Genomic DNA, 27,163 nt, shown 5'->3' on the forward strand with positions numbered 1-27,163 from the left:
CCCTGCCACAGGGCCAGTGCTTGGCAGCAGTGCCGGAGAGGCTGCAAGTCTGTTATCTGCTGCCCTGCTCACGCGGCCTTTTCCTGCCCTGCACAGCTGCATGGTGCTCTCTCCAGAGCTGCCAAACCAGGACTGCAAATGAAGCCAGTCTGCTTCCTGCAGCGTTATTTTTTTCTCTATATTAACCAGTAAATCTCAGTGCATCCGTGAAGAGCTGCTTACTGAAATGGTGCAGCGAAACCGCACCAACTTCCAGCACCTTTGAGGATAGCACCCTGACTGCAATAAACAATCCTGCTCCCTGCTTTTGTTGCTACAGCTCCATCCTAGCAATCAGAAGCACGTCAGAAGCATTAGAGAGCCCGTCACAAAGCCATCTTTCTTCACATGTAGCACAGAAGCAGCAATAATATACAGTTTCTATTAAAACCCGGTAAAATGGAATATAGAAGAATATTCATAATACTCTCTGCCTTTCATTAGAGGATCTCAAATCCCTTTGCAAGCATTAACTAAATGAAGCTTCAAGCCATTCTTGTTTTGTAAGAAACGCTTTCTTCACAACTGAAGAGCAGCCCTTCCTGGGGTGCCCAGGAGGCAGCAGCACTCTGCAGAGCCCTCCAGGACAGGGATCGAGGAGCTTTAGACCTCACTGAAGCCACACCAAGGAGGCTGAACGTGGCCAGGATAGGGAGGCTGACAGTACAGCTCTCCTGGGAAAAACAGCCCAATTTTAAGCAAGCCCCAGGCTTCTCTGGCTAACTGCAGAGTGCCCCGCACACCCGACCGCAGACTGGTTCAGAGCTGCCTTGTGGGGAAATCTAACACATGTCCATCAGCACCTCTGCTTCTATGCTGGCCTGGCTTCCCTGGTCAGGGGCTGCCTCGTCTTTGCTCGCTCAGGCCAACAGTCACTGGGGACAGTCACTGGGGACAGTCAGGGCTTCGCCATAGGTCACACAGGACGTCTGTGGAGCCCGCGCTCACAATTTGGAAGAGTACTGCCTTACCCCACAGGTTGTGATGACTGGATCCTTAAACAGACTACAGCACAGTTGGCAGCACAGCTTCACGGACGGTTGTTCAGCAAACACCAGTGGCTCCTAAAGAGGAGGAGAGAAAGGGACAGAGAGAGCACAAGGATTAGTCCAAATGCAAGAGCATCCAGCTCTGCAGATGGAACAAAACAACTCTTCAGCGTTGAGCCTTGGGGAGCCTGGGGCACAGGGCACGCTAAGGGTTTCATTATCTTGAAATAAACTTTTGTCTGGATCTGCTGACCTCCAGTATGTAAGAGGTAGGGGAAGAATGAAGCTGGGAATGGCTGGAGACCCTCCGCTCATCACAAACTGGGGGCCACCAGCATGTGGCAGGATCAGGACCCAACAGCAAACTGCACAGACCAACTTCTTTGCCAGAGTGACTCAAGTCACCACAACCACGTGAGCTGCACTGTCTGGTGCTTTTTGCTTGGTTGGACTGAACAGTGCGTTGTCAAAAACATCCTCCGTACTAAGCCTCAAGTTTAAAAGCAATTTTAAAACAGCTTGTCCTTTTGTATTTTTGAAACGTCCTGAAGGAAGGGCTCTTTCATTCCCTTATGAAGCAGAAACAACATTGTTTCTGCCGCAATGGGCCCATCTCTCCAGTTTTGTTTACCACCTAAGACTGCCGGAGCGTGGGCTCTGAGCACATCCTCCCGGAGCAGCACAGCTCTCCCCTCCACGCCAGAGCAGGGCTTCACATTTCAGAGCATTTCAAATCAGTCGCTGCAGTTCGGTCTGTCTTTTCATCCTGTGCTGCTCTCAGAACTGCAAACACAACCCCCTGGGTTCCTAAATATGAAACGCACACTTTTATCCCAGATCTGTGGCAAAATGCCGCCTGACCTTTTATGCATCCAGTCTGGGGTTAGTTACTGGGTCACAAGCTAAGCTCAGCTTAAAAGTGTCCTCCCTTGAAAGAGTCACATGCGGACAATTCCTTGCACCCTCCTGGGGCTTACAATCAAGTCAGTGGGGTGCCACGCAGCCCTAAAAGCAGGATGGGGCTCTGAATCAGTGGGGAATTGTATTAGTCTTGTTGCCTGGGGCTAGACCACCAGCCGACAGACTTGCAACCCCCTACTGCTCTGCAGCAGAGCCAGGGAATCACACGACTTTGTAAAGACTTTACAGTTTTTCTGACAAGCAGAAAAGCCTCACCGCTGTCACCGCTTTACGTAAGGGGAAATGGTAGACAAGGAAGCAAAGTAACTTGCAGAAGTCAGTGGTGGAAACAAAATTAAAACCAGGAGGCCTGACAGCCAGGCTTTTAGTTGCCAGACATCACAAAAATCTGCCCATGACAGCTCTACGTACTCACAAGAGTCCACTAAGTTACTCTTTTGACACTGAACTTCCTAATACTGCTCCTTCAGACAACCCCAAATACCTACTGGCTCTTCCTCTTCCTCATGGAGCGAGAACGTGGAGCGCAAGGACATGTTGGACTCAGAGTGCAATGAACGGACGGAGATAGCAGAGTCAGAGCGGCGTGGGGTGCTGATCGGAGGCTTCAAAGAGATAAAAAACAGTTCTTGTTACTGCAAAGAATTCCCCCCGGCTCCAAAACCCTACGCAGACTTCAAGTGCAGTCCCCCGTCCTCCCCCAAAACTCAGCTGCTCCATTTGTTCATCTACTCTGCCAAGCTGCACTGAGTGGCCTCCAGAAGTAGCATGTCTCGCTGCTGTGCGCCCTTCCCAGCAGCCGGGAACGCTGCACCACGCTCAGAGGCAGGACAGGCACCATTCAGGTTAAACGGACTAAACCAAGCTGACATCTAAATTCCAGGCACGTAACTTTCTCAAAGGTGCATTCGTTTGTATACTTACCGTGCGTGCCCGCAAAGCAATGGTTTGGAAGAATTAATCCTTCACAGAAAGCTTTGTAAATCTCCCCCAGAGACAGCAACCAGCTTCTGCAATTTCTATAATCTCTGCTGCAGCACTTGTTGTTTCACTCGCTATCTAACTTCTGCCAAATTTCTTTGCGTAAGTGTGGAGACTTCCTTCTATTCAATTCAGTAACAGACTGGCTTTGTCGCTTCCTGCTCGGGAGGGGAGAGCTAAGTGGACATCGCCTGCACCAATCAAGAAAAATCCCACTGGTTACGGCAGTCTTGGGATTGGCTTTGAGGGAATGCCGCCGCTGGAATATTAACCAGCAGCGCATCTCTAAGGGTGGAATATCAACCAGCAGCACATAGCCAAGATGCAATTCGGCGTCAAAGTGAAACCGGAGACTCTTCAGCCCACGGGGTGATTGGATTTGAGGGTCTACAGCAGCCGGTAGCGCAGGCACTGCTGGGTTACTCCGGAAGAGATGCTGCTGGCAGACTGGGAGGAGTGCAGAGAAGCAATAAAAGTCTTCAAGGAGCAGAACGGATGGGCTGACAAAGAAATGGCAGAATGAAGCCATAAGCTTCAGATGCTTAGCACCGAGACGACCAATGCCCAGGCCGCCTGCACCTGCACGTTATCACACCTATACGTGGCTTGACTGTAGCCTATATCAGTCGCAAACTCCTAGAAGTGCTGGCTGGAAGGAGCTCTGGAGATCGCTGGCCCTGCCGCCTACTCAAAGAGGGACTCTCCCTGGCTCTGGATCAGGTCAGCCCTGGCACTGCCCAGCTGCAACGGGGAAAGCTGCACAGATGAGACTGCTGCCCTGTGTTCCTGTCCTGCACTACCGTGTGAGCAAAACATTTTTTCCTCCCGAGCTGCATTTTGTGCGCTTGCCCTGGGTGAAAGCGTGTGACATCAGACCCAAGGACAGACAAAAGCAATGTAAGAGGCCAGTGGGGCAGGCAGGAAATTCAGCAATGAAAGATGTAAGATGAGCTTCAGAGACTGCTGTCTTCCCCAGAGACAGACTATACCGCAGCCTGAGTGCAGTCCTTGCTGGGCTGCAGAAGAGGAGCGGACCTGGATCCTGCTGGTTCTTCACACTGCTCTGCTGCTTAATTTTTATGATACTGGGATCCTAGGAGCTCAGAAATGCTGCATCTGCTTAGAAACCAAAGCATAAAGCTGTTTTTCTTAAAGAAGGCATATTTATTGGCTAAATATGTAAACCTTGAGGAAGAATAGTTATAACGAGGTAAATCAATTTTATGTGGATCCATTAATTTTATTATTTGCCTCCACTAGTAACAGAAGTTATTAAAATAACAAGAATGACTGTGCATAGTTCCCATTCTGGAGGTGACACAGAGATCAGGGCAGCAAAGGCAGGCTCTGCAGGGAGGCAGTTTTATCAAGAGCGTGATCCTATGTGGATCACCGAGGGAGAAGAGGAGGACTGCAGCCCAAGAGCACTTCCAGGAGGCAGGGGTGTGAGACCCAGCCTTGCCAGGCTTGTACAACGCCGTGGGCTCAGCTCCTTGTGTCCTGGCTGGGCTAATGCTGGTGCAAGCTCCGCAGGAGGGAAGCTGATGTGCTGAGAAAGGTCACTCCACCTGGGCTGTAGTGACAACGCTGAGCGGCAGCGGTGTGCGCTGGCGTTTACTGCCCCTCTAGGTATCCGAAGCCTTTGCTTTTGCCAAGCAAACAAGGCTAAGAAGCGAGAGACCTCAGCTCTACAGGGTCAGTCACTGCACTGCTTCCCACTCCTAGCCCGCCCAGACCGAGCTTTGCAGCACCAGTCGTGCGTAGAGCAGCCAGTGCAAGGCGACTGACTGCAGGGTGGTCTTGCACTGCAAACAGAATAACAGAGCGTGAGGACCACAGGACCCCCCCCAGGTTGGGGAGGACCCGTATGCACCAAAGCCAAGAAGCGCCAGGCCCTGCTGCGGGGGCAAGGTGGCACAAGTGGCACTGCTTCGGCCAGGCTTGGATTTGGGAGGATGTGTCAGAAGGGTCCCACCTCCCCACTGCTGTGCCAGGGCTATTTCTGCACTAAACATCAAGTCCATCTTCAAAGAGCCCAAGGATGGAGTGCTCAAAGATCTTTTGATGGAAGATGGATAGCCTGTGGCTGGCTGGTAACTCAGCCCAGCCTCTGGTTCAGGGGCGAAGCTCGCTGTAAGCAACCGAGACTTTGGACAGCCGGTCAGCTCTTCATCCATGAGTACACATTTGCCCCAATACCCAGCTGAAATCTTTAGGTGCAGTTCCCATCATGTCAGCTACAAAAGCAGCCTCCACGGGAAGGCACTACTACAGCCCTCGTTCCCGCTCCCTGTAGGCATGGCGGGGCTGGGAACCCGTGGCACTGTTTTCAGGAAAGATGACAGCAGCCGCTCAATAATCCCTGCCTTGCACACAGAACACGCGGCTCTGCTTTTGGTTTTCTTCAGAAAGAAAGAAAAAGGAGTGGCGGAGGTCACAGGAGGGCTCTGACTCGTCTCCAGCTGTCTCTCTGATGGCTGACAAGCCCTTGGCAGCTTCTGGAGAAGGGAAAACAGCGATGAGGGAGGGAAATCCCAGATTATTTCTTCACAAAGCAAAGGAAGCTTCCTAAAAGGGTTAGTGAGAGTTTCTCCGGAGCAGCAGGCAGAGCAGGGCCGTGGTGCTCCTGGTTTGTTAGCACCTAGGGCCACAGGCTGCTTCCTGAACCACTCATTAATCCTCTTGCTATTTTTGCTTAAGAGTATTTATTATTCCAGGGAAGGTGGGCTGAGACCATCCAAGAGGACTGAGGCTAGGTCCTAGGAGAGATCTCTCCTATTCTTGGCTGCACACCTCAGTTTGCCACCCTGTAGTTTTCAAAGGAGTCGGGGAGCTTCTCCATCAGACATGGCCAATTGTAATGTCCCCAGCACCCCCCCGCTCCTCTGGAAAAATCCTCATCTGTGCTCTGTAAAAACTGCACAGCTCGTGAAAAGGGTGCAGTGAGCACAGCACTCAGCCCACGGGATCAGTGCTGACAGCCAAGGGCTTCCTGGAACAGTGGCCCAGCACCATGGGGTCAGCGATGTGATGGAGAGCTGCATTTGCCAAGGACACGAGGCAAATGTTCAAAGGACTTTTTGAAAAAACAAACACACGCTCACATAAAACACAGCAAGATCTCTGAGCAACAGAAGGAACTTTATAGGATGCTGACAATAAAGCTCTCTGCAATCTGGTGTCAAATTTATTTTAAGAAGCGTTGTAGCTCCATACCGTTGCTGACCCCAGTCTTTGCTAGTTCCTAACTTCAGCAGCAGCAGTGATCCATTTATCCCTGGCTTGGAAGCTGGGTCTCGTAACCTGACAAAGTCTACAACAACTTACTTAATTTCAAGAGTCTGCTACTCACATCCTTAAATCTAAATAGGAGCCTGTGGTTATGAGATGTGGCTGGAACACCAGGGATGGGAGAAGATCAAGGCCTCAGAGCTATCTGTCCATTCACTGAGGTTTGCTTTGCTGTTGCTGTTCTCGATTTGATTGATTTAGCTGATTTGATTTCTCTTTAAGCAGGTAACCCTGAGGCCCGCTGGATCACTAAATTCCCCCAAAAGAAGTTTTTACTCAGAAGTGAGCATGATGAATGAGAAAGCTGGGTGCAAAACTGGGAAGTGCTTTTCTGCAAAGATATTGCGAGACATGGGAATGGTTTGTGTGAGAAGACCCTGATGATGTAATCCCCATGAGCAGAGCACAGCCTGTGGCTCCAACATCCCACTCTGCAGGTTTCAAACGTGCTCCCTGCGGTCAGGTCAGAAGCCCCATCTGGAGGCGAAAAGAGGAATGGATTTTCTGGTCGTAACTGCAGGGCCAGCTGTGCTGCTGGATGGTCCGTGCAACACGCCCTGATGGAGGCTGACTGGCCTCAGCCACAGCCCCGGACATCGCTGACAGTAGCTCTGTTTTCTCCCGAGCTCAGGAGACCCAGAGCACGCTGCTCACATCAGGAGACAGGTACCCCTTCACAAGTAGGCCTGCGGGGTTTGTAGCTCCTGGGCTCTGCAACCATTTTGAAGCAGTCTGAAAACGAGCAGCAGCACTGCCAGCCTAATGCCCCAGGTCAGAAGCAGCCTCTGCTTCCCCACTGCACCAACCCTGGGAGCAGCCAGGAAACGCTGAGGCTGGTCCTGCGTCTGGTGCAGACATCTGCCTCCCATATAAAGCAGCGCACGGGAATGATGAGGGAGGCAGGGAAGTGCAGAGCAGCGCCAGACAGCCCTCATTTGACATATAATCAGCTAAGCCAGTCAGCAGGGGGGCTCCTGGCAACACCTACCATGCCATCGTCCTCATCTCGTGGGGAGTAGGTGAGTGTGCTGGAGGAGGATGGGGTCCGACGATGCTGTTTAAAAGTATTGGTCCCGTCAGCTTTGAAGTAAATTTAAAAAAAAAAAAAAAAAAAAAAAAAAGGCAAGCGTTTAGGCTCCTCAGTAACATTTTCAAGCTACAGGTCAGTCTCTGTAGCTGTTAGCGTTCCTTGAAAAAGGAAAAGACTAGGGATTCCTCAAGTCCTGTTCTTGACCTGGACATATCAGTACAGGCAGAACAATCCTGATCTCTGATAGCTTGCAAAATGCACGCGGCCCTTTGAAGGTAGCTTGCCCAGAAAAGAGCACAGATAATATTCTACCAGGTCCATAGGTTAAAAATGCTATTAAAAGGAAACCTTATACTCCCACATATTTCAGTCACCAACAAAAATTGCTTCGATCGAGGGAGGTCTGGATATTCTTGTAGCACAAGGGAAGCATGCTAAATTAAATTGGAGATCTTTGTATAAAGATCATGTTACTGACTTATATAAAATTTGGAATGTAAATATTCAGGAGTCCAAAACCATCTAGAGTCCAGAGTCCTGTACAAATGTAATCCAAACATTTCCCCCGGGCAGATGTTCATTTCCTTATCTAAATCAGTGTCAAGTGCCACAGTTTATCTTTACTAAAGTAAGGATATTTTTATTCCAAAATGAAACCAGACCTCTTCCTGCATTCACACCACGTGTCAGGGCTCAGACTCCTCACCTGCTGGGCTTTGAGGAACAAAGCACAGGAATTTTAAATGAGCAGGTACACTTGCACCCCCTTCTGCCCGAGTTAAAAATGGCCATGGGGGTTTTACTAAAGTGTCCAGAGTGACTCACAGTCAGGCAGAGTGAAGATGTGAATTTTCAGCACCGGTAATGATTGCATGAGAAGTCACAGAGATAAATAAGATTTGGGACTGAGCTCTGTAACAAACCCCGTTGTACTATCCTAATTTCAGCAAGGGTTTCCCAGTGGTACTGTTCAGTCTGCCTAATGGGAGAATATTTCTGTGCATGCTCACTTCCATCATGCGTGATCAGATGCCATGATTAAATAACACTTGAGCTGCATAATACTAAAACCAGCACCCCGGCACCTGTCTTTAATGAACACAGTGATTCTCCCAACAGCTTTATGATCCGTAAAACAACAAAAAAAATGGTAGGAATCACACATAGGACTTTGGGGTGAAGCTCTATGCGTGCAATACACTCACCCTTTGTGATGGTCGTCACAGCGGAGTAGGCTGGCCCAAAAGTTGTTTCCATTCTTGTCTGAAACATCAACAAAACGAAGGTCAGTGCCTATCACTGCAGCACAGCCCAAAGACTTGCCACCTTTCCTGAACTGGTGAAAAAAAGTACATCTATATTCCCAACTTTTATCTGTGGATATTGGGATTTTTAAGAGGCAAGAAAGTACTGTATTTTCAAAAGCCATCTTCATTTTCTCAGAAGAAAGGATGAGAACATAAGAAGCAGCCCTAGCCCCTATCTGCTGCCAACAACACCGAGCCTTACCCCGTTAGTGTTTTCGGAAGTAGTGATGTTTGTTGTGCCACTGGAGAAACGATTGTAGCGAGCGTTCTTGTTTGAGCTCATAATCTAGGCCAGCATTTGTTAGTCATGGGAAGTTTGCTCTGTGGAAGCAGACAGACAGACAGAGAGTTAGGTTCATTGCACATATTTTCCTGGGCTCAGAGAACAATCTCCTGTAGCATTAAGTCCAAGTGTTTACCTAAGCTCACGTAAACCTGGATTTTCAGAAGCAAGCGGCAAGGTCAAAGTCAGGTTCCTTCAAATCATTCCTGGATGAGTGTTCAGCATTTTCTAAAGATATGGTATCTTTTAAAATGACTCCTTAATCACCCACATACCGGAATACCCATCATCATTAGCTGCTTTTACAAGTATACAACTGTTTTAATAGCAGATGAGACTTCTCGGGAGACTACTCTAAGACAGACAGCATTCCACTGGTCATGACACACATCAATCTTTTAAAAATGAGAGTATGTACCAGTTGTGACTGACAGTCCCAGCCCTATGCAGGCTCTGTATCTGGTCCTCTCTACCTCCCCAGCCTGAGCATGGTTCAGAAAGCAGGTTACCTGCTGCTTCCCCAAACACTTTGCACAGAGCAGTGATTAGTAAGCAGGGTCCTAAAAGGGAGCCCCTTCCACAAGACACAGCAACGGCGAGCGCAGAGCAGACTGTACCATGGCAGGCAGAGGGATTTCGGCAGAGGCCACAGACGCAAGCCTGAAAAGGTCCGTGGACGTAAAGCTATGGCAGCACAACCCTTATCCTGCTGACTGGGAGGCTCGAGCTGAGCTGGCCTGGACTCCAGAGCGCAGGGAGCTTGTTCACTCGCAGCTTTGCGGCTCAGGCCACCTTCCGAGCACACGGTACAAACATCCCGTTCAGTCACCCGGGGCTTTGCTTTAGCACAAGGGGTTGTGACTGCCTTCCTCCCTCCAGGACCACCCACCCCAGACGAAGGAAGCTCGGCGGCCCCACATCCTCATCAGCTGGGGTGCAGAAAGGGATCCCTCCACGGGAGCCCCTTTCCCGAGCAGGCTGTGCCGCACTTTCTGGCACTTCCAGCCAAGGGAACCAAAGCCAAAATTTCCCTGCACCCCCAGAACTTAAGGATGCCTCATATTCAAAAGCGTGATTAGCACAGGCCTCATCCTGTTCTTGTGATGAACTCAGTGGGAGTTTTGCTATTTAATTCAAAAGCCCTGGGCTGTACTGCTGAACACAAAAGCCAGGACTAGATCTTAGCAGAAAGCAAAAATCCCACGTTTGATTTAGTTATATTTGCATTAAAGGAGTTCTTTCCAGCATGGTCTGAACTATGAGGTCAAGGAAACCATGAAAGAAACCTTACTTCAAGGAACATGTTTGTGATTCTGGATCTCACTTGCGGTTTCTGCTCAGAAACAACCAGCAAAACCTGGATCATCACCCAGAAAGAGAAACCCTCTCCCTTTCCCAAAGTCAGCAGAGGGGCTCATTTCTCTTCCTCCATTGTCTACACAGTTTTTTACTAGGTTCAAGTTTGCAAAGTCAAGTATTACACAATAATAGTCTGCAGAAGCACATGGAGTTTACTTTCTTTAACCTTTGTTGAAACCTGACGCTGGCTTCAGGGCACAAAATCATGCCGTCGTCCCAGCAAATCTGACAAGCTGCTCTCAGAAAGTCCCCTTCGGAGTCAGGGTACCCACAGGAAGGAGCTGCACCTCCTCTCTGCCATCGTACGGAGGTGTTCTGGCTTGAGCAGAAGTTTCCATCGGAGAAGACAAGGGTTCGGCAGGGCACCGAGCTCTCCCCTCAAGCTGCCCCTTCATCCTTGCAGCTGAAAGGTTCTGCTTGCCCTCGCAGGCTGTCCCAGCCTGTCCAAGGAAACAGGGACCCTGCGCTCCAGGAATAAGCTGCTCAGGAAGGATCCTGATTAAAAGACCCCTTTCTGTCCAAGGTATAGTTAAGTCTTGGTACTCTCACTGCCAGCAGCAGAGTCCAAGGGCTAAACAGACAGACCAGACAGACATCTGCAGTGAGGATAGGCAGGCCAAAAATGGTTTATTAAGACACAATCAAAACCCTTTTTTGCAGGACAAGAGCCAACCACCGGCAAAGGGCGCCTCGGAAGAAACACCCCGCAGATGCCTGCAATCGGCCGACGCAGAGCTCCCGGTCCCTTTCAGACTCACCTGCTTCTGGCCCCGGCTGAGATGGCACCGCTCCGGCCAGGCTTTCGCGCTCCCCCTGCTCACATTTCCAACTTTTGGGGAGGTGAAGTGTCTTGGGAGTTTCTAGCAATTGATTTTCTCTTATCTGAGGGTGACAAGTCCTAAATCCCCAAGCTCTTTATAAAAGGAGATCGCTTTGATTTCTCCGCTTTAGAGAAAGGGAAACCGAGGCTCGCAGAGAGACACGATCGCACAACGTAGCTGTGACCTGGGACTTGCCCAGAACCTCTTTAACCCCAGCCCAAGAGCATACCCACCTCTGCTGCGAGCCCCAGCGCGAGGCTGCCTGCACACAGGGTCCTGCACTCGCATTTTAAACATTGCAAAGCCGACGCTCGGGATGTCCTCGGCCAGCGCTCTGCTAACGGCCAACAGCTCAGCCACGCCTGACACAGCACTTCATGTTGCTCGCTGCGGTTCTTTACCGGACAGCTGTCAGGCAGCCAGATTACAGCAGCAGTACAGCCCAGGGAATTGCTACTCAGGTCTAAACTCTCAAAAAAAGTTACAGCCTAAAACAAAAAAAGCAAAACCCCAACCAAAAACCAACCAACCAAAAGCCTCAAAACCAAACCCAAGACCATCTTAAAAAGAGGGATCTGGATAATGTTTTCCACACTTTTGAAAGCACTGTCCTGGCCGTTTGCAAATGCCAGATCCCTTAGGAGATGCTAAGCAGAGTTGCTGGAGTTGTCTCAAGAACAGCAGGAATGAAGCAGTGTTGTGCTGCTGCATCATGGAGACCTGCCGAGTTTAAAGCTGGGTTCCAGCAAGCGCAAGTTTGGCACTGGCCATCAGGATCCTTTTATTCCTTTCAGTGGTTCCTTAGAGCACAGGCAGCAGAAGGCACAGGGAGGGTGGGCGGTGGGGAAGGGGGCAGACAGAGCTTTTGGGGAACACGCTGGCCGTGGCCCCACGAGATCCGAACCCCGCTCAGCCCATCACTCCCTCGCAACGCTGGGCAAGCCACTGGAGCTCCCTGCTTCCTCCCTGCACAAGTCTCTTTAGTTTACCTCCTCTGCACAGCGTATCTGGACTACAAAGCCCGAAGATGAAAGAATCTGTGGATATTTGTGCAGTGTCTAAGCATAAAAAGGTCTCCACCTTAGCTGGGGCCTCCGGATGATGCAGTGCTCATAAATAATGTAAAGCAAGTACTTCCATGAGAGATGACACAAACTGCCACATTTCCTGTGATTTCATGCCTCAAGGTTGCATTATCTCATGTCTAATAACATGCACGTATCCCTACAGTTCCCCTCCTATATAGGTTCCCTACGTCTGCCTATAGAGCTAAGCTCACCAATCTCTTCTGGAGAAGGGATTCAGCACCCCCCTCCTCCCACGTTAGGGGGGAAACAGAGGGACTGGCTTTTCAGAAGGGCTACGAATTCGTGACTCCTTCTTCAGAGAACCTCAGGAGCATCCTCCCAAACACCCTCTACCCCGCACTACTCACAAGGGAGCAGCAGGGGTACGGTCCCACCTCGCCAGTCGTGACCGCATGAAGGGAACCTGGCATATCAAATATTCCTACTGGGTTTTTAAGGCATCACTCCCAGATGGAAAGAGAGGAAGCCCATCCTTATGGAGGATTGTGGGCTGTCTGAAGACTCAGGCAAAAGCTTCATCCCCTTCTCATTTTCAGGGTATGTATTGCCTTCAAACATAACAGATGGAGATTCAAAAAAGCAATGGGAAAGCACTCGCTGTGGAGCGCAAAGAGACAGGAAAAACCAAGAATGAGGACAACTAACAGTTTGAGTAGTTTTGTAGTATCATTAGTCGTAGGATCAGACGTGCAACAAACAGTGACATACAGGCACTTGAGCTACTGCAATCAGTGAGTTATAGCCTGTCAGCCAAGGATGAGCACGACTCTTTAAATAACCACCTTTGAAGCTTCTGTGCAGGCTTGGAGGTGTCCACTGTGCTGCGGCTCACGGGGAAACCCAGCAGGCCACAGAACTGCTTACTGCCCAGAGGCATTGAGGAGGCACATCTCCAGTTTCACCCTGTCCCAAAGCCTCACCAAAACAGAGGCAAAATGCCTTCCAACTTCAACAGATCTTGGATAAATCCAAAGCAAGGAAGGGAACACGGGCGGGAATACAGGGATTTTCCACTCGTTGTTTATAAGCATGTCCTGCGCTCTGCAGCTTGGCTGAGTAACTTACCTGCAAGCAGCAGTAGGGAGCCTGCTTCGCGTCTTCTATGAACAGAAACCAGAGGAATGCGAGCAATGGAAAAAATGTCGAGTGGAGTATCAGCCAGGCTGCAGAGCACCAGCAGCCGCATGAATACCTGGTTTCAGCCCAAATCTCTGCAACCACCATATATAGGAAGCATTTCAACAGAGCAGACACCTCTCTAGAGCACTGTCTGACAGGTCCTTCACATCTCAGTCTTCCAAGAGGTGCTGAGAAAGGCCTTCTCCAACTGATATCAAAGAAGTTAAAAGGAGGCAGAAAAGAGCTGGCGTTGTCGACATTTACAGCAGCTTCCTACAGCACCTGCAAAAATCTTCACCAGATCTCTGAACCTTCACTCGGCGTCTGAACCCTGCCAGCTACGCCATCCTGCGCTCCCAGGCCCGGAGGACGAACATCGCTCCTGGGTGGCTGGTGTCCTGGTGTCCTTCCCTGGGGCACCCTGCACCGGACACGGGCAGCTCCTGCCCCTGCTCTGACTGCAGGCAGAGCTCCTCAGCCTGTGGCATCCCAGCAGAACCACATCCGGAGGAAATACAGACCATGACACAGTGCAACTACCAAATATTTTGTTTTACAAAACACGTGCTCTCTGTGACCTAGAAGAAAAGCTAAGACTTACTGGAAATCTCGCAATCCTTTGGGTTGCTAAGTCCTTCTCACATGACCAAATACAAAGGGGCTCCAGAAATCCCCTGAGCATCTTCAGCAGCTCTGCAGAGCAGCAGGTCAGAAGCCCTCATGCTGGAAACATTCTCCCAATTTTCCAGCCCAGGCCTCTACAGGGTCAGGTCATGATTTACAGCAAAAATGGGTTGCAGAGGCACCCTGACACCTGCAGTGGGAGGACAGGCTCCATTTGCTCTGGAAAGACAAGAACTGTTGAAAGAACTTGCGTGTCCCAGCAGCACAACAGCACAGGGCTGCCTTCTAAACCAGAGAGGCATGCGTGGACCCATGCGCTGAGGCCAGCTTGGGAACCCAGCCTGTGATCCAGAGTCTCCTTGCCTGGAGTTAATTTTTATTTTATATATATATATATATATATATATTTTTTTTTTTTAACAACTTTAGTGGTTTTGACAGTAAAAAAAGAGGGGGAAAAAAACCTACCCTGGAAAAAGGAAGCTGTGGGGACCCACTGTTCACTAAATCACACGGCTGATAGCAACCAGATGCGAGGGAGGGGAAGGGCTAGATTTCAGCTTTTGCACACCACAGGGATCAACTCAACAAGACAAAAAGACTTAAAATTCCTACTTTAGCAATCCAGGCAAGGAAAAACCCAACCACCGGTAGTTGCACAGGCAGCTGGGGAAAGCACTGCTCCTTCTCCCCACTGCAGAGGCCAACAGGACCAGCAAGAGAGCGGTTTACTGCTGGCTGTTTCACGCTGCTGCCAGCCCCATCGCTGCACCTCAAAGCAGGGAGAGGAATCGCCCCCGGGACCAGCAGCCTGGCTGACCCTCTGGCTGTGCTGAAGAGCTTGCCCGTGAGAGGGGTCTGGCAGCACTGGCACGGGTACCTCAAGGGTCTCCCCTCCTCTCAGCCCCCAGAGCGCACACACGCACTTGGCTATTGCCAACACTTAGCAAAAGATCCTTACAACCGAGCTCAAGGCCAAGGCTCTGAGGGGGGACATGGCATGAGGAGAAGGGATGGCAGAGTATCTCGTCCTTCACAAACACCACATAACCTGCCCGGTCCTGATTAGGAGCTGGTTCCCAATGCAGGAACTATTGCAGGCGCAACGGCACTGCCGGGGTTTCTGCTCCGGCTGCTCTCCAGGGCGAGACGCGGGCACAGCACCGGATCCTGCAGGTGAAACGTGGCATTGCCAGGGAGCGGCTGGCAGACGCAACGCCCCACGTTGCACAGTGTCTGTTTGCCAGGAAACCTGCAAGCGTCTCCGCCTTACGCAATCAACAGCCCATAAAGCTCAGTGACATGTCCTACATCTGCTTTGTTCTCCTTTTTTTTTTTCCCCTCCCTCGGCTCACTGAAGCTGTCTCTAAGGTTCTTCACCCCTGCGGAAACTGCTGGGCTGGCAAAATCATACACAGCAGGAGCATTTGCTGGAGAGCGAGGCCAATGCGTGCAGCTGGCCTTGTGAGAAAGGCAGGCATGGGGTTGTCTGCCCTGTTTGGTAACAGGCTGTGGGTGACGTGAATTTCCTTATTTCACAGCCTGGGTATTTATGGCATAAGACACAGGCTTCTGTTCCTCTCACAACACTGCAGCCAGAACGGAAGGGGTTACACATCCCTGAGAGTGCTGGCACATCACTGGGGAAATACTCTTACAAAAGCTAAAATGCACCGTGCTGCTCCAACAGCCCAGCTCGAGAGGACAACGCAAGGCAAGGCAAGCAGGCACCGAGAGCGGGGGGGTGCGTTTGTGCACTACACCCCCTTCCTCGGCTGCGTCGCGAGCTCTCGCACGGCCAGGGCTGCTCTGGGGAAGGTGACGGGGCTGGTAAATCCAGTCTAGTTTGGGCAGGCTCTGTCCACTTTGCTCTTCTACAGTACCAAGGTGTTGCCCACGCTTTCTGTCTGTGAACTGATTCTCAGTGGCCCGCAGCAACCTGGAAGGGAACGTCTCAGACCAAAGCACAAATGAGACAAGATTCGTGAGCGCAAACGCTAACTCTTCTACAGAGACAACCATGGGACAGTCATGCTGTCTTTCTTGGTCAGTGTCTCTGGTGGAAATAGCACTCATTTCATAAGTGCTCGCGAATGTCATTAACAGGGCTTAAAGAACATGGTGACGAGGACTACCAGCATCTAGTCTGACTTGTAAAACACGGGCCGTAAGAATGCATGTGAGCTACAGCAGATCACCGAGATGGACATCTCTCGGGGCGCTCACAGGACAGGAAGCAGAGGGTGGAGCTCCATGGTCACTCCTCAGGTTAGAGAAGCCTACTCCTCCAAGAACCACTGCTGAACAAGCTTTTTCAAGGTCATAGGTGAAGATGTTGAGTAAAGAGTGAGCAGTGAAATCACCAAGTTTGCAGATGACACTAAGCTCTTCTGAGTAGTCAAATACCATGTTGACGGTAAGGAACTCAAGAACAACCCCACAAACTGCGGAGACAAAAAGGTTACAGATGAGCTTTTATGGAGATAAATGTCAAGCGATGCATCCAGGGAAAAATAATGAAAGCGGGCCTACGCAATGCTCAGCTCTGACCTGGCAGCTACAGCTCAGCAAAGAGACGCTGGAGTCTCCATGGAGTTAGCTGCAATTCTCAGCCCAGAGGACAGCAGCAGACAAACAAGCCAACGAAATGCTGAGTGGCATCACAAAAGCTGTGGAGAACAACCACAAGAGTGTCATTTGGGTGCTACATAAAACCTCGATGCACTTGTCTCCTGAGTACTGTAGCAGTTCTGGTTTTTGCTTTAGAAGGTGGCCACAGCGTAGTTAGAGAAACTTCAGGGACTGACAAATGAAATGATCAATGAGATGTAGTCCCTAATCCAACTACTCTGAGTGGTGGGAAAATACGAGGCAAGTGGATGGCAGAAAGCGGTCAGGTTCATGTGCTCTCCATTAACAGCACCCATTTTTGGAACTGCTGAAGACAACTGGGGCTAGGCAGACCGATGCTCTGACCCCAGTGCTCAGGTTGGGCGTTTCTCACACTCTTAGGGTGACCTCTCTAAAACCAGGCTCATATGCCCAGATGTGCAGTCAGGGCTAGAGGAACATAAAACCTGAACAGAAGTTCAGCCTTACCAACAGAACACAGCACTTCCATCTGGTAGGTCTTTGCTTCTGTGGAACAAAGAGAGTCTTTTTATTGTTTATGAGTTTTTGCATTGCTCTTAAAAGTCATACAAACTTTTCTGAGCTACTTAAAGTGAGACCATAATTGTACTGAGCTGTCATCAATAAAAATAAAAGTGCTATTTTTAATTGCTGCTACTTTTACCAGCTCTTCAATTGACTGCAGAGCCGAGAGGGCACGTTCAACAGCTGTTTGAATGCTGTCATTCCTTTGTGCAAATGCAGTTCAGAAAGGTAAATCATTTTGTATTAGGTGCTTTTCCTAAAGGGTAATGAGTCCTTGGGATAGAAAAACTTTTTGCAATACTTCATGTTAAAACCTGAAGCAGTAACTTTCAGAAATGCCTGTAACAGGATCAAAAATGATTGCTCTGGTGGAACAAAGCATCTCATTTTTCCCAAAACCCTAAAATCAAGTTAGAAGTTAGAACAGAGGCCGATGTTCAACGCTGTTTCCATGACACAAAAGCTATACTTGAAGCTTTACTTCCATTTTAGGAAACCTGGAATCATCCACCTACTACACCATTTTTTCTTATGCTTATGCATAAGAAAAACCGACCAGGTTTCGGTAGTGCCCGACCCCTGCAACCGAGATTGGCCTGCCTTGGCTCAGTGCCTACGTGGTCGCTGCTGGGGTGGCCAGGTTGGCAGAACCGGGCACACTCAGAGCTCTTCCACACAAGGCCCTTAATCAAAAGGTGCTTTAAAAGTTGGCCCTAACCTTACAGTGCTGCATGCTGTTCCTTTCACAGCTTGTGATCTTTCCCACATCCTCACTCAAAGAACAGACCCATTCAAGGACCTTCACATTACTGAATTGTGGATTTGTTTAAGAAAAAAAAAAACAACCAAGCCCCCAAACCAACAACCTCCTACCCCTGCAAGACGAAAATCCCAGTCCTGCTGCTGTTTCTTGAGAGAGAATGGCCATCTCCTCTGTGCGAGGCAGGTCATGATATAAGGTATCACCGATAGAAGGTATCTCTGAAGATATCACGCCAACTGTATGCTGGGCTGCATCCCCAGCAGCGTGGCCAGCAGGTCAAGGGGATTCTGCCCCTCTGCTCCACTCTGGTGAGACCTCACCTGGAGCACAGCTCTGGGGTCCTCAGCACAGGAAAGACATGGAGCTGCTGGAGCGGGTCCAGAGGAGGCCACAGAAATGATCGGAGGATGGAACACCTCTGCTACGAGGACAGGCTGAGACAGCTGGGGTTGTTCAGCCTGGAGAAGAGAAGGCTGCGGGGAGACCTTAGTGCGGCCTTCCAGTACCTAAAGGGGTCTTGTAGGAAAGATGGGGACAGACTTTTTAGCAGGGCCTGTAGCAATAGGACAAGGAGTAATGGTTTTAAACTAAAAGACAGTAGATTTAGACTGGATATAAGGAAGAAATTTCTTACAATGAGGGTGGTGAAGCACTGGCACAGGTTGCCCAAAGAGGTGGGAGATGCCCCATCCCTGGACACATTCCAGGTCAGGTTGGACGGGGCTCTGAGCAACCTGATCGAGTTGAAGATGTCCCTGCTCGCTGCAGGGGGGATTGGACTGGATGACCTTTAAAGGTCCCTTCCAACCCAAACTATTCTATGATTCTACAATATCACGCTTCAAAAGCCAGTAATAGTCACCTACACAAATCACACCAGCACTGGTGCTAACTGGTCTTTCTCAGCCTTGCTTGACAGAGAGCAAGCGGCTGCCAAGACCCCACAGGGACCCGCGGACTAGCTGAGGCTCTGCTGCAGGTTCCCCTGCTGCAAACTGGCCTGCAGAAATCCAGTAGATAGATGGGCTTGCCACTCATTTTAAAAAAAAACTCTTAAGACATGCCAGATCAGCAGCAAAGCCTGGTTCTGGCAAGATTCAGCCTCTGTCCTGGCAGGATGGTCCGTGAGGAAGCAAAGCCTCTGTTTGGAGGGCTTCAATCTTGGTCGATCAGTTCAGGAGCAGCATGAACTCACGCAGAAAACCCCTGTACGAACGGATCCTGAACTCCCTTGCGCACCTCTCACGTCCGCCCTGCGCGGTGCCGACACGAGCGCTTCAGCAAGGCTGCGACCGAGAGACTTGCCTGTGAAAAACAGAAACTACTCCATCCTCAGCCACTCTAGTCCCACCCTTGGCTGGTAAGCTACCAAAGTTCAGAAGCCTGCTCTCAGCTGGAAAGGAGTTAAACGCCAATACACGTACTGAGTTTTCAGCAGACGCTGAACCCCATGTCCTCCAAGGAAGCCAGAGGAGCGCTTGTCTCTGCTGCTGCGTTCTCCTTTCCTGAAGCCACCCTGCTTAGAGCCAAAGCGATCAGAGTTTCTTCTCTACTTCGTTCCTCAGTTGCTGTGCAGTCACGGAGGGCTTTTCAAACTGCTTTGCCTTACGGGTGGCTGCACTTCTCTGGAAAGGTTTAACCGCTCCTATCACATTATGGGATTCTTCCAGATTAAAGTCATAAGAATCCTGAGCCCATAATCATTACTCAAAACGGACAAAGTATCACTTCCACCCCCTGTTTCCCCCCAACATCCTCCAAAGCTTTGAAACTTCATGACACGCTCCTGCTTGCCCTCTGGGGGCACTTAGACCATTTTAAAGAGCCATCTGAAATGCATCAGCTCCTTCCCATTAAAAAAAAAAAAAATCCAGTAAATGTCAGTCACCTGCTCCTTTTTTTGTACAGTTTCCTTGGACTTTGCCACTGAGAACAAGCAGGAGAACACAAGGTAAGACAGCTACACTCACTGCTAGGGAGTGTTAACCAGCGACTGAGAAAGAGAAAACTGTAGTGCTTTACAGGTAGCACGTCAGCTGGGCAGAATACGATCAAACTAGTGATGTCCTGCTCCTTGATAAACAAGCGTTGAATCTTTGATTCCTGAAGAAAGTGGATGTGGACGCTTCCACCATGGCAAATCTACCGACAGCTTTCAGACAGAAGCACCGTTCAGCGTCCCACAACCACCTAGCACCACGCTAGGATTTAAATGACTCCCCCAATGCACCACCAGCAGCTGTACCGTAGCCACGATGACTGAGGATGCGAGGGGGAGGCAGCGAGAGAGTCTGCCTCTTCTCACAAACCTGGCTTCTTTGCTCACAACTTCTCCTAAAGAATATCGAGGATTTCCCGTTTCTGAAACCACCAGAAGCAACCTCGGAAAACACTTGCTGGCTGGTTGCAGAGTCAAGCGTTACACGTCCTTGCAAAGGTCACTCTGAGGGATCACAAAATCAGCAAAATACAGCTGCAGCTAGTTGGACAGGCGACAGGTACCCACTCCTAAACTGGCGTTGGCTTTCGGATACCTCCTGCTTCTTCACTAAGATCTAGACACGGGCATGAAAACAGATCCTCCCCCACGGCTGTCTGCGACCGCTAAAAGCACAGCAGCCTCCCGGGGAACACTGCTGACACAGCCCTGACACCCAGCACCCAGGGCACACAATTTACCTCAGAGGAAACTCACCATCGGCCATCCAAGCTGGCACGGAGCGGCAAAGCCCAGCAAGACGCTACCATGACCAAGTTCCTAAGCTGCGGGCAGGCTTTTCCGCGGTCAAAATGTCTCTTTTGCTATCTGTGTGCGTGTATGTGTGTATCACTCTTAAGTGATGTAAACAGAAAGGCATGCAGAGCAGTGGGCGATATGTAAATTCAGCTGGAAAATCCCACAGCTCAGCCAATCTCCACGCTGCCTCACAGCTTTGCCCTGGCTGCTCTGAGACCGAGGAGGTTTAGTCTAGTGCAGAAAAAACCAGCCACTTTCTTAGCACACACAGATTTATTCCTCTGATCAGAGAAATCTCCAGGGAGAGGACGGGCCATCGCTCACTTTAAAGGGAGTTTGAGTTTCTCACCCTCTTTAGATAGTTCCCAAACTATTCATAATACTGAATATCAAGCAGCCTAACAACCAGTAACGCAGTCTTTGCTTGGAGAGACAACCCAGGAAAATCCACTTAACCAAGAATTGCCACAAAAAGGCAGAGCTTTCCCGGGCCAGTGAGCAGGGCTCGCCTGAAAGACAGGCGCTGACAGCGGGGGACTTGTACTGCCGGGACACCCACCCCACACAGGAGAACACCACGCTCCCACGGCTGAGGCTCTCCCAGGAGCAGGCACTGCACGGAGAGCTCTCACCCCACTCCAGCACCCAATACGCTTCCCGCAGTTTATACACCTCATTAAAAGCAGCAAGGTAACTCTGACGAGGCTCCGAACTCAGGCTGTTCTAAAGGCAGAGCGGGAGCAGTCTGTAAATGGGTACGTTGGGGTGCCACTGCCCTGGACTCTGCGGGGAGTCGCTGAGCTTGAAAAAAGAGGACACGTACCCCTGTAAGCAACCACCCGCCTCCTCCCTTGCCCCAGGCAGCCGCTACGTCCCCCAACCCAACCCACGGGCAAGGGGACGTGCCAGCATCTGCCTCATCGTGCCCGCAGCAAAGGAGCGCAGTCAGGGAAGGGAAGAGAAGGGGCATAAAAATCAGGAGGGAAGAGTTCTGACAGACTCAACTTGTGCACATCATCTAAGCATTTACGTTAGTGAAACCGGGAAGGATTTGCTCACAAATGCCTTTCTCCCAGCACAAATGAGCTTGGCTGAGACAACCCGAGAGGCAGGTACGATCACGCTTCAGAAAGTGCCACAGTCACGGCCAGCGGGGGCTACGAAGGTCCCGCGGAACAGGCAAACACTCAGCCCACGAGGTGCCTGACTGCTGAACGCCAGCTGAAGTCAACTGAAGCTGCAAAACGCTCAGCACCGCTCAGGACCAACCCTAGCTGACATACAGCCGCTCCACGGCAGGGCGGAGCGGGCACCAGCACCATCACACGGTGCTCAGCAACGTCCCGGAGCCCGCGGACCTCCCTGCAGCTTGGCTGTGTTTGCGGAGCCCCGGGAAGGGAACGGTTGGCCGCAGAAGGGTTTCAGTCAGGGGACACAAACTCACCTGTGGTGCTTCACGAGTGGCTTAAGGTTCAGGCTGCGCTGCCGCAGGAACGGGCAGCGGTGGGCCCAGCCCCGTCGCTCTCATGCTGCGGAGCAGCTGGTATCGCTATGCGATCCCTCGGGTCAGGGAACCAAACTGCCTGAAAACTATGGATTTGGTTTTGGTTTTTTTCCCTTGGGTTCAATCAACATCATGAAAATTCATGTTTGGGTGTTATCAGTGAAGGTACCTGCATTCCCTGACTGAATGTTCTGGTCACTCCAGTTCAGCTTAGGTTTCCCACTGCCACTTAGTAAAATTTAACCTCCCTCGTGAAACATTCCTTTCTGCAGGGCAGTTTCACCTGCAAGCGATCTGCTGCTGCTCGCTGCAGCAAACCAAACCACAGAGCTGGTGCTTTCTGTATTGTTGTGGCTGGATTTACCCTGGCTTTTCTCAGCCTTACTCAAGACCAGCAGTGCCCAGGGTGGGTGACCCCAGGACTCGGAGGGGGACGCAGCAGACTGCGGACAGTTCCCTGCTCCTACAGTTTTCTGCATGATGCTTAGGAAATCCCAAAACTCTTGGATCTTCCGCTCCCCAGGCGTGCAATGAGGACAGCAGTGTGTGCTCTCGCTCCTGGCGATGGCCAGCTCTTTGGACTTGTGCTTAGCAGACGCCTGTACGGTACTTGACACAAGGCAGCCCCAGTTTTTGGTGCCGCACCGGGTTATCTTCGCCACATTGCACTTTCTGTGAACTACCTCCCCTCCTTGCACAGCTCCCAAGGAGCCGCGTAAAGGCCGTCATGGACATGGCTGACTTTCTTACACCATTCTCCCTCAGCAAGGGCTTTCTGGAACCATCCTTCACTCACACAGACCTCTCCCTGCAAACCCAACAAACGCCGTTGTGCCTGTAAGCAAGAATCATTGACGGACAAATGCTCAAAGCCAAAACGCAACAGCTATTTAATGGGAACACACTAACTGCTTAAGACAGACTGAAAAGAATACATCACTGGGGTGAAAAAGGAGGCAAAATTAAAGCGCTGGGATTGAAAAAAAGTGTTTGGCAACATTGCCAAAGTTGAAAAAAAAAATAACTGCTAGGCCAGAGTTCTTCACAACACACCTACGCCCCAGGGAGCACAATAGTCCGGACCTGGCTCGCTCCGTACATATCAAACCTGACGAAATTATGCACCAGCTTTCTTCTCACACTCATTGGCCCCCAACAGAGCCTGTCTGAGCCCTCGTCTTTGATACCAACAGAGCTCAAAAGCAAGCTGAACTGAAAGAAAGTTCTCGCTTCTGGCTTTCACGCAACACAACAGGATCATCAGGTCACAGTCGCGGATCAGACCGGAGAAAAGGGTTTGACAGCAACCCTGTCAGAGGAAGGGCGGCTGGGAGCTGGCAGCAAAATACGGCAGAACTAAACAGCACGTTTGAAATGAAAGGACACAATTTCCCTGCCCGCTCCGAGAAGAGGTGCGTGACTGCCTTGGGGCAGTTGCGGAGATCTACCACCAAATATCCTATATTGCGTCAGTTGTGAAACCAAAGCACAAGGAAATGAGTTTACGGGGAGATGGAGAGAGAACCATCAGCAACACGTGCCGCAAGCCGGACGAGTAATGGAGCAGAAAAAGACAGAACTAAGCACGGCCCGGGGGGAGACACGTCGAACGGCAAAGGGGAGGCAGCCGGGGTGAAGAACGCAAGGCACGGGCAGGATTCACCGAGGACCGACCACCACGGGAGGCGAAACGCGAACTCCTCCGTGCGCTTGAAAAAACCACGCTGGCAGCTGCACAGGGTTTAAAAACCAATAACCCACCCCCGAGGGAGGGCAGCGAGGCGGCGGAAGACGCGGCGGTGCTGCCAGGCGGGCGGCAGCCCCCGGAGCTGCCCCGAGCAGCCCCGCGGCTCCCGGGGGAGCTGCCGCAGGCGCCTCCCCACAGCGGGGCCGCCCTCCCGGGCCGCCGCGCAGCCCCTCGGCGGGGAGCCCCCCGGCCCCATCGCCCAGCCCGGCCCTTCCCCTCACAGCGCTCCCTCAGCCCCGGGCCCGGCCGCCTCCCCTCAGCCCGGCCCCGCTCGTACCTGGCAGCGGCGGCGGCCGGAGCGCCAGTGCCCGGCCCCGGCACATCGCGGGCCCGGGCCTGCTCCCCGCTCGCCTAGCGGCTCCGCTGCCGCCCGGGCCGGAAGCCCCGCGCCCCGCGCTCCTCGGGAGTTGTAGTCCGCCGCGCCGCCTGCCCCCGGCGCTTCCCCGCGCCTCCGCGGCGCCAGGACTACAACTCCCAGCAGCCCCCGCGGCCCCGCGCCGATTGGCGCTTTCCCGGTCACTCTATGCTACAACCACTGTTGCTACTGGCTTGGCTGGGCCGCCTCCAGGGACCAATCAGGCGGCGGCAGACCACCGCCTCGGGCCACGCTGCGCCGCGCGGCGCTATTGGAGCGAGGAAAGGCAGCGACCAATGAGCGCTGAGAGAGACGGGAGGGTGATCACGCCAACCGCTCGCGATTGGCCGTGTGCGCGGGCAGATTGACCAATAGCGGCGTGGGGGAGGCTATAAAGCCTGCAGCGGGGGCAGCGTGCCGGTCTTTCCGGGCGGGAGGTGAGCGGTGGTGGGACCGGTAGCGGGGCCGGTAGCGGGGGCGGGCCGGTGATGATCTCCATCCACCTTTCTGACACCTCGTCTGAGGGCGGCGGGCGGCCGCCGCCTCTGCTGACCATTCACGGCTGAGGCCCGAGGGAGCCGCGGCGGGGCCGGGCCGGGCGATGTGGCGCGGCCTGCTCTTACCGCGCTGCCTTCTCTCCTCAGGGGCCGGCGGGAACCGGATGGCGGCGGCCCGAGGGGCGCTGAGGCGGGGGCGAGGAACGGCGACGTGGGAACCCGGCGGCAGGCGGCCTCCCCGGGGCCTGGGCGGTGCAGCCCGGGCCCCGGCACCCTCCATGCCCGAACCGCGGCTGCCGGGCAGGCAGGGCGGGCTGGTCCCGGGGTTTCAGGGAGGTAAAACGCGGTGTCGCTTGTTTCTAGCGTGCCCATGCATCCCCGTGAGCTACTTCTGGGATCTGCAGCCGCAGGGAAAGCCCGAGTGGGTCTCGGGCGGGTGAAACCGGGGCTGGAGTAGCTACTTGGTGGCCTTGGCATCGCTGCTATGTAAGGTACAGCGTAGGCTGCAAGCTCTGGAGCAGAGCAAGCCATGCAGCTCCCAGCACAGCTAAAAAAGGCAGCCTTCTGGGCTTGCTGTATGCCACAGGGAAGCTGCTGTTTCTCATGCTGTACAGCTTGGAGAAACAGGGCGGTTTGCAAAGCACAAAGCAGCTGCAGAACTGCCCGAAGTACAAGAAACCAGCAGTCATCGACTCGTGCTCTGCCACGTGTGGTGGCTTAAAGAAATGTGATGGCAGGTGGTGGGTGCAGTAGCAGGGGTACCGGAAAGGATTCACGGACAGCAGTTCTTGCAGTACGTACGAGCTCCAGTGCGAGAATGCGTAGGCAACTAATTTAAATCTTGGAGTCCTTGAGGCTAACTAGCTTTTTAATAAAGTTTTCAAAAGATTTGTTTCGCTTTTGCCTCTGTTCTTCACAAATCCCATGGGGTGGGGGGGCAGTTAAAACCACAAACCAACTTCAAAGTTTGCATTTGGGCGCCCAGCAGACCATTTCTATTCACTTTACTATTACTATTCACTTACCTATTATCATTCACTTTAAGGGAACCAGAGCATCTTGAAATGTGCGCTGCAGCTTAGCTCAGCCCTTTTCATTCTTGCTGGGTGCACCGGACCCCGTGCTGGTACTGGAAGGATCTCAGTGGGTTCCAAAATGAGCTGAGCTCTTTGAATGACTGAACAGTGCGGGTGCGTTAGACAATCCAAATACCATTGTAGCCACAAAGATTACTAAAAAATTTTATTAACAGGAATGAAACCAAAGCTGTAAACAAGAGCCAGCAAAAATGAGAAGTTGCACGTAACGCCGAGTCCTCCGGCTTGTTTGAATGCACCGAACAATTAATTCTTCATCGCTTGGTGGCAGTCGAGGCCCACGTAAGAAGACACCAAGTAAGAGTCTGAGGAAGCGCTTCGGGGTGAGGTCGATGTGCAGGCGCTGGGAGAGCAGTCCCGTGGAGGGAACTTGGGACCGGGAGAGGTGGGGGCTGAGCCTGGCTTAAAGTTTAGGTCAAACACCCCACAAGCAGTTGTGCTGTCTCTGCTGTAGTAGTTAGCTCCCAACAGGCACGTTTAAAGTACTCCAAAAGGTAGCATTTACACCTTCCTTATTTAAATTCGGTTTTGAATTGGTTTTTGGTCCCACACTGAAGAAGTACGTTAGGAGGTATAAGCTTTTTCCTTCAAGATGGCAAGATGCAAGGCTCTCCTGCCCTGCGAGGAAGAGAGAAGGCAGCAGCCTGATGGGAGCATTAAGAACACTGCTGGTTATTTCTGCCTTCGGGGGCACCCTGTAGCTTCTGGGGGAGCATGTCCGCAGCGACTGGCACCTTGGGACAGGGGCTGCTGCTACGCTCGGGCTGAGAAAATGCTGCGCCGAAGGCGGACGTGGGCACAGCTCAGGCGTTGGAGCTGTTTGAGCCGCTCTGTGCCTCTCTGCTAGGCTGGCCAGGCCCTTCCCTGCACAGCTGGGATGCCAAAACACTGGTACTTAGCAAGCTCAGACCTAGAGAAAAATCCCACTCCCGTTTTTTTCCTTAACCTCAGCCAGCAAGCGTGTGCTGCGCAGCCCAGAATGAGAATGGAGGTGGCTGTAAGATAAGCGGCGGCGCGTAGGAGACGCTCATCAAGTAGCAGCCACGGGAGCGCAGCGAAGCTCACCAAAGGGGTGTGAAACAGCGGGGTTTGCGGATCCCCGGCGCTTCTTGACGGTGCCCGAGGAACGTGCAGAGCTTCCCCTGTCCTCTGTTGCTACTTGCAAACAAATCTTAAAAGAGAGCGCTTGTAGCGGGTGTTGCCACCTTTTAGAGAGGGTAAAGGTGAAGAGCATTGTTCCGGTTATTTCAAAAAGAAAAGTCTCGGCTGAGGAATGGATGGCTGCTGCTCCGGCGGGAGCTGGCACTGGCAGCAGGGGTCTGCTCCAGGCTGTGCGCTGCAAATACTCCGGCAGGAATGGTTTTTCAATCAATAATTTAAATCAAATTTAAATCAGACAGTCGAAAGGCTTATTCCTCCCTAAAAAGCTATTCAGGAATTCCTGACTAGCTTTTT

At 51.8% G+C, this 27,163-nt stretch overlaps 1 protein-coding gene and 1 non-coding gene across 5 annotated transcripts in view; one reads left to right on the forward strand and one right to left on the reverse strand.

The window, feature by feature from the left end:
- TRAF7 (TNF receptor associated factor 7) overlaps positions 1-24,070 on the reverse strand; it is a 36,539-nt gene extending 12,469 nt beyond the window's left edge. For 3 of the 4 annotated variants that reach the window (XR_012831460.1, XM_075718138.1, XM_075718136.1), the window contains exons 1-6: positions 24,037-24,070; positions 8,761-8,879; positions 8,457-8,514; positions 7,210-7,301; positions 2,438-2,554; positions 1,011-1,103 (exon numbers count right to left, since the gene is read on the reverse strand). Coding sequence is in view for 3 of the 4 variants with exons in the window: in XM_075718138.1 (XP_075574253.1) it covers positions 1,011-1,103; positions 2,438-2,554; positions 7,210-7,301; positions 8,457-8,514; positions 8,761-8,841 (441 nt within the window). In the remaining variant the exon portion in view is untranslated. The remainder of the gene's footprint in view (positions 1-1,010; positions 1,104-2,437; positions 2,555-7,209; positions 7,302-8,456; positions 8,515-8,760; positions 8,880-24,036) is intronic. The other variant, XM_075718137.1, reaches the window with a different exon arrangement.
- A 524-nt stretch (positions 24,071-24,594) lies between these two features.
- Positions 24,595-24,685, forward strand: LOC142594630 (small nucleolar RNA SNORD60). Its single transcript, XR_012831519.1, has one exon. It is a non-coding gene; the product is annotated as a small nucleolar RNA SNORD60 (small nucleolar RNA).
- Positions 24,686-27,163: the final 2,478 nt, after the last annotated feature.

This window comes from Pelecanus crispus, chromosome 11, assembly GCF_030463565.1.
Source record: "Pelecanus crispus isolate bPelCri1 chromosome 11, bPelCri1.pri, whole genome shotgun sequence".
Lineage (NCBI taxonomy): Eukaryota > Metazoa > Chordata > Aves > Pelecaniformes > Pelecanidae > Pelecanus > Pelecanus crispus.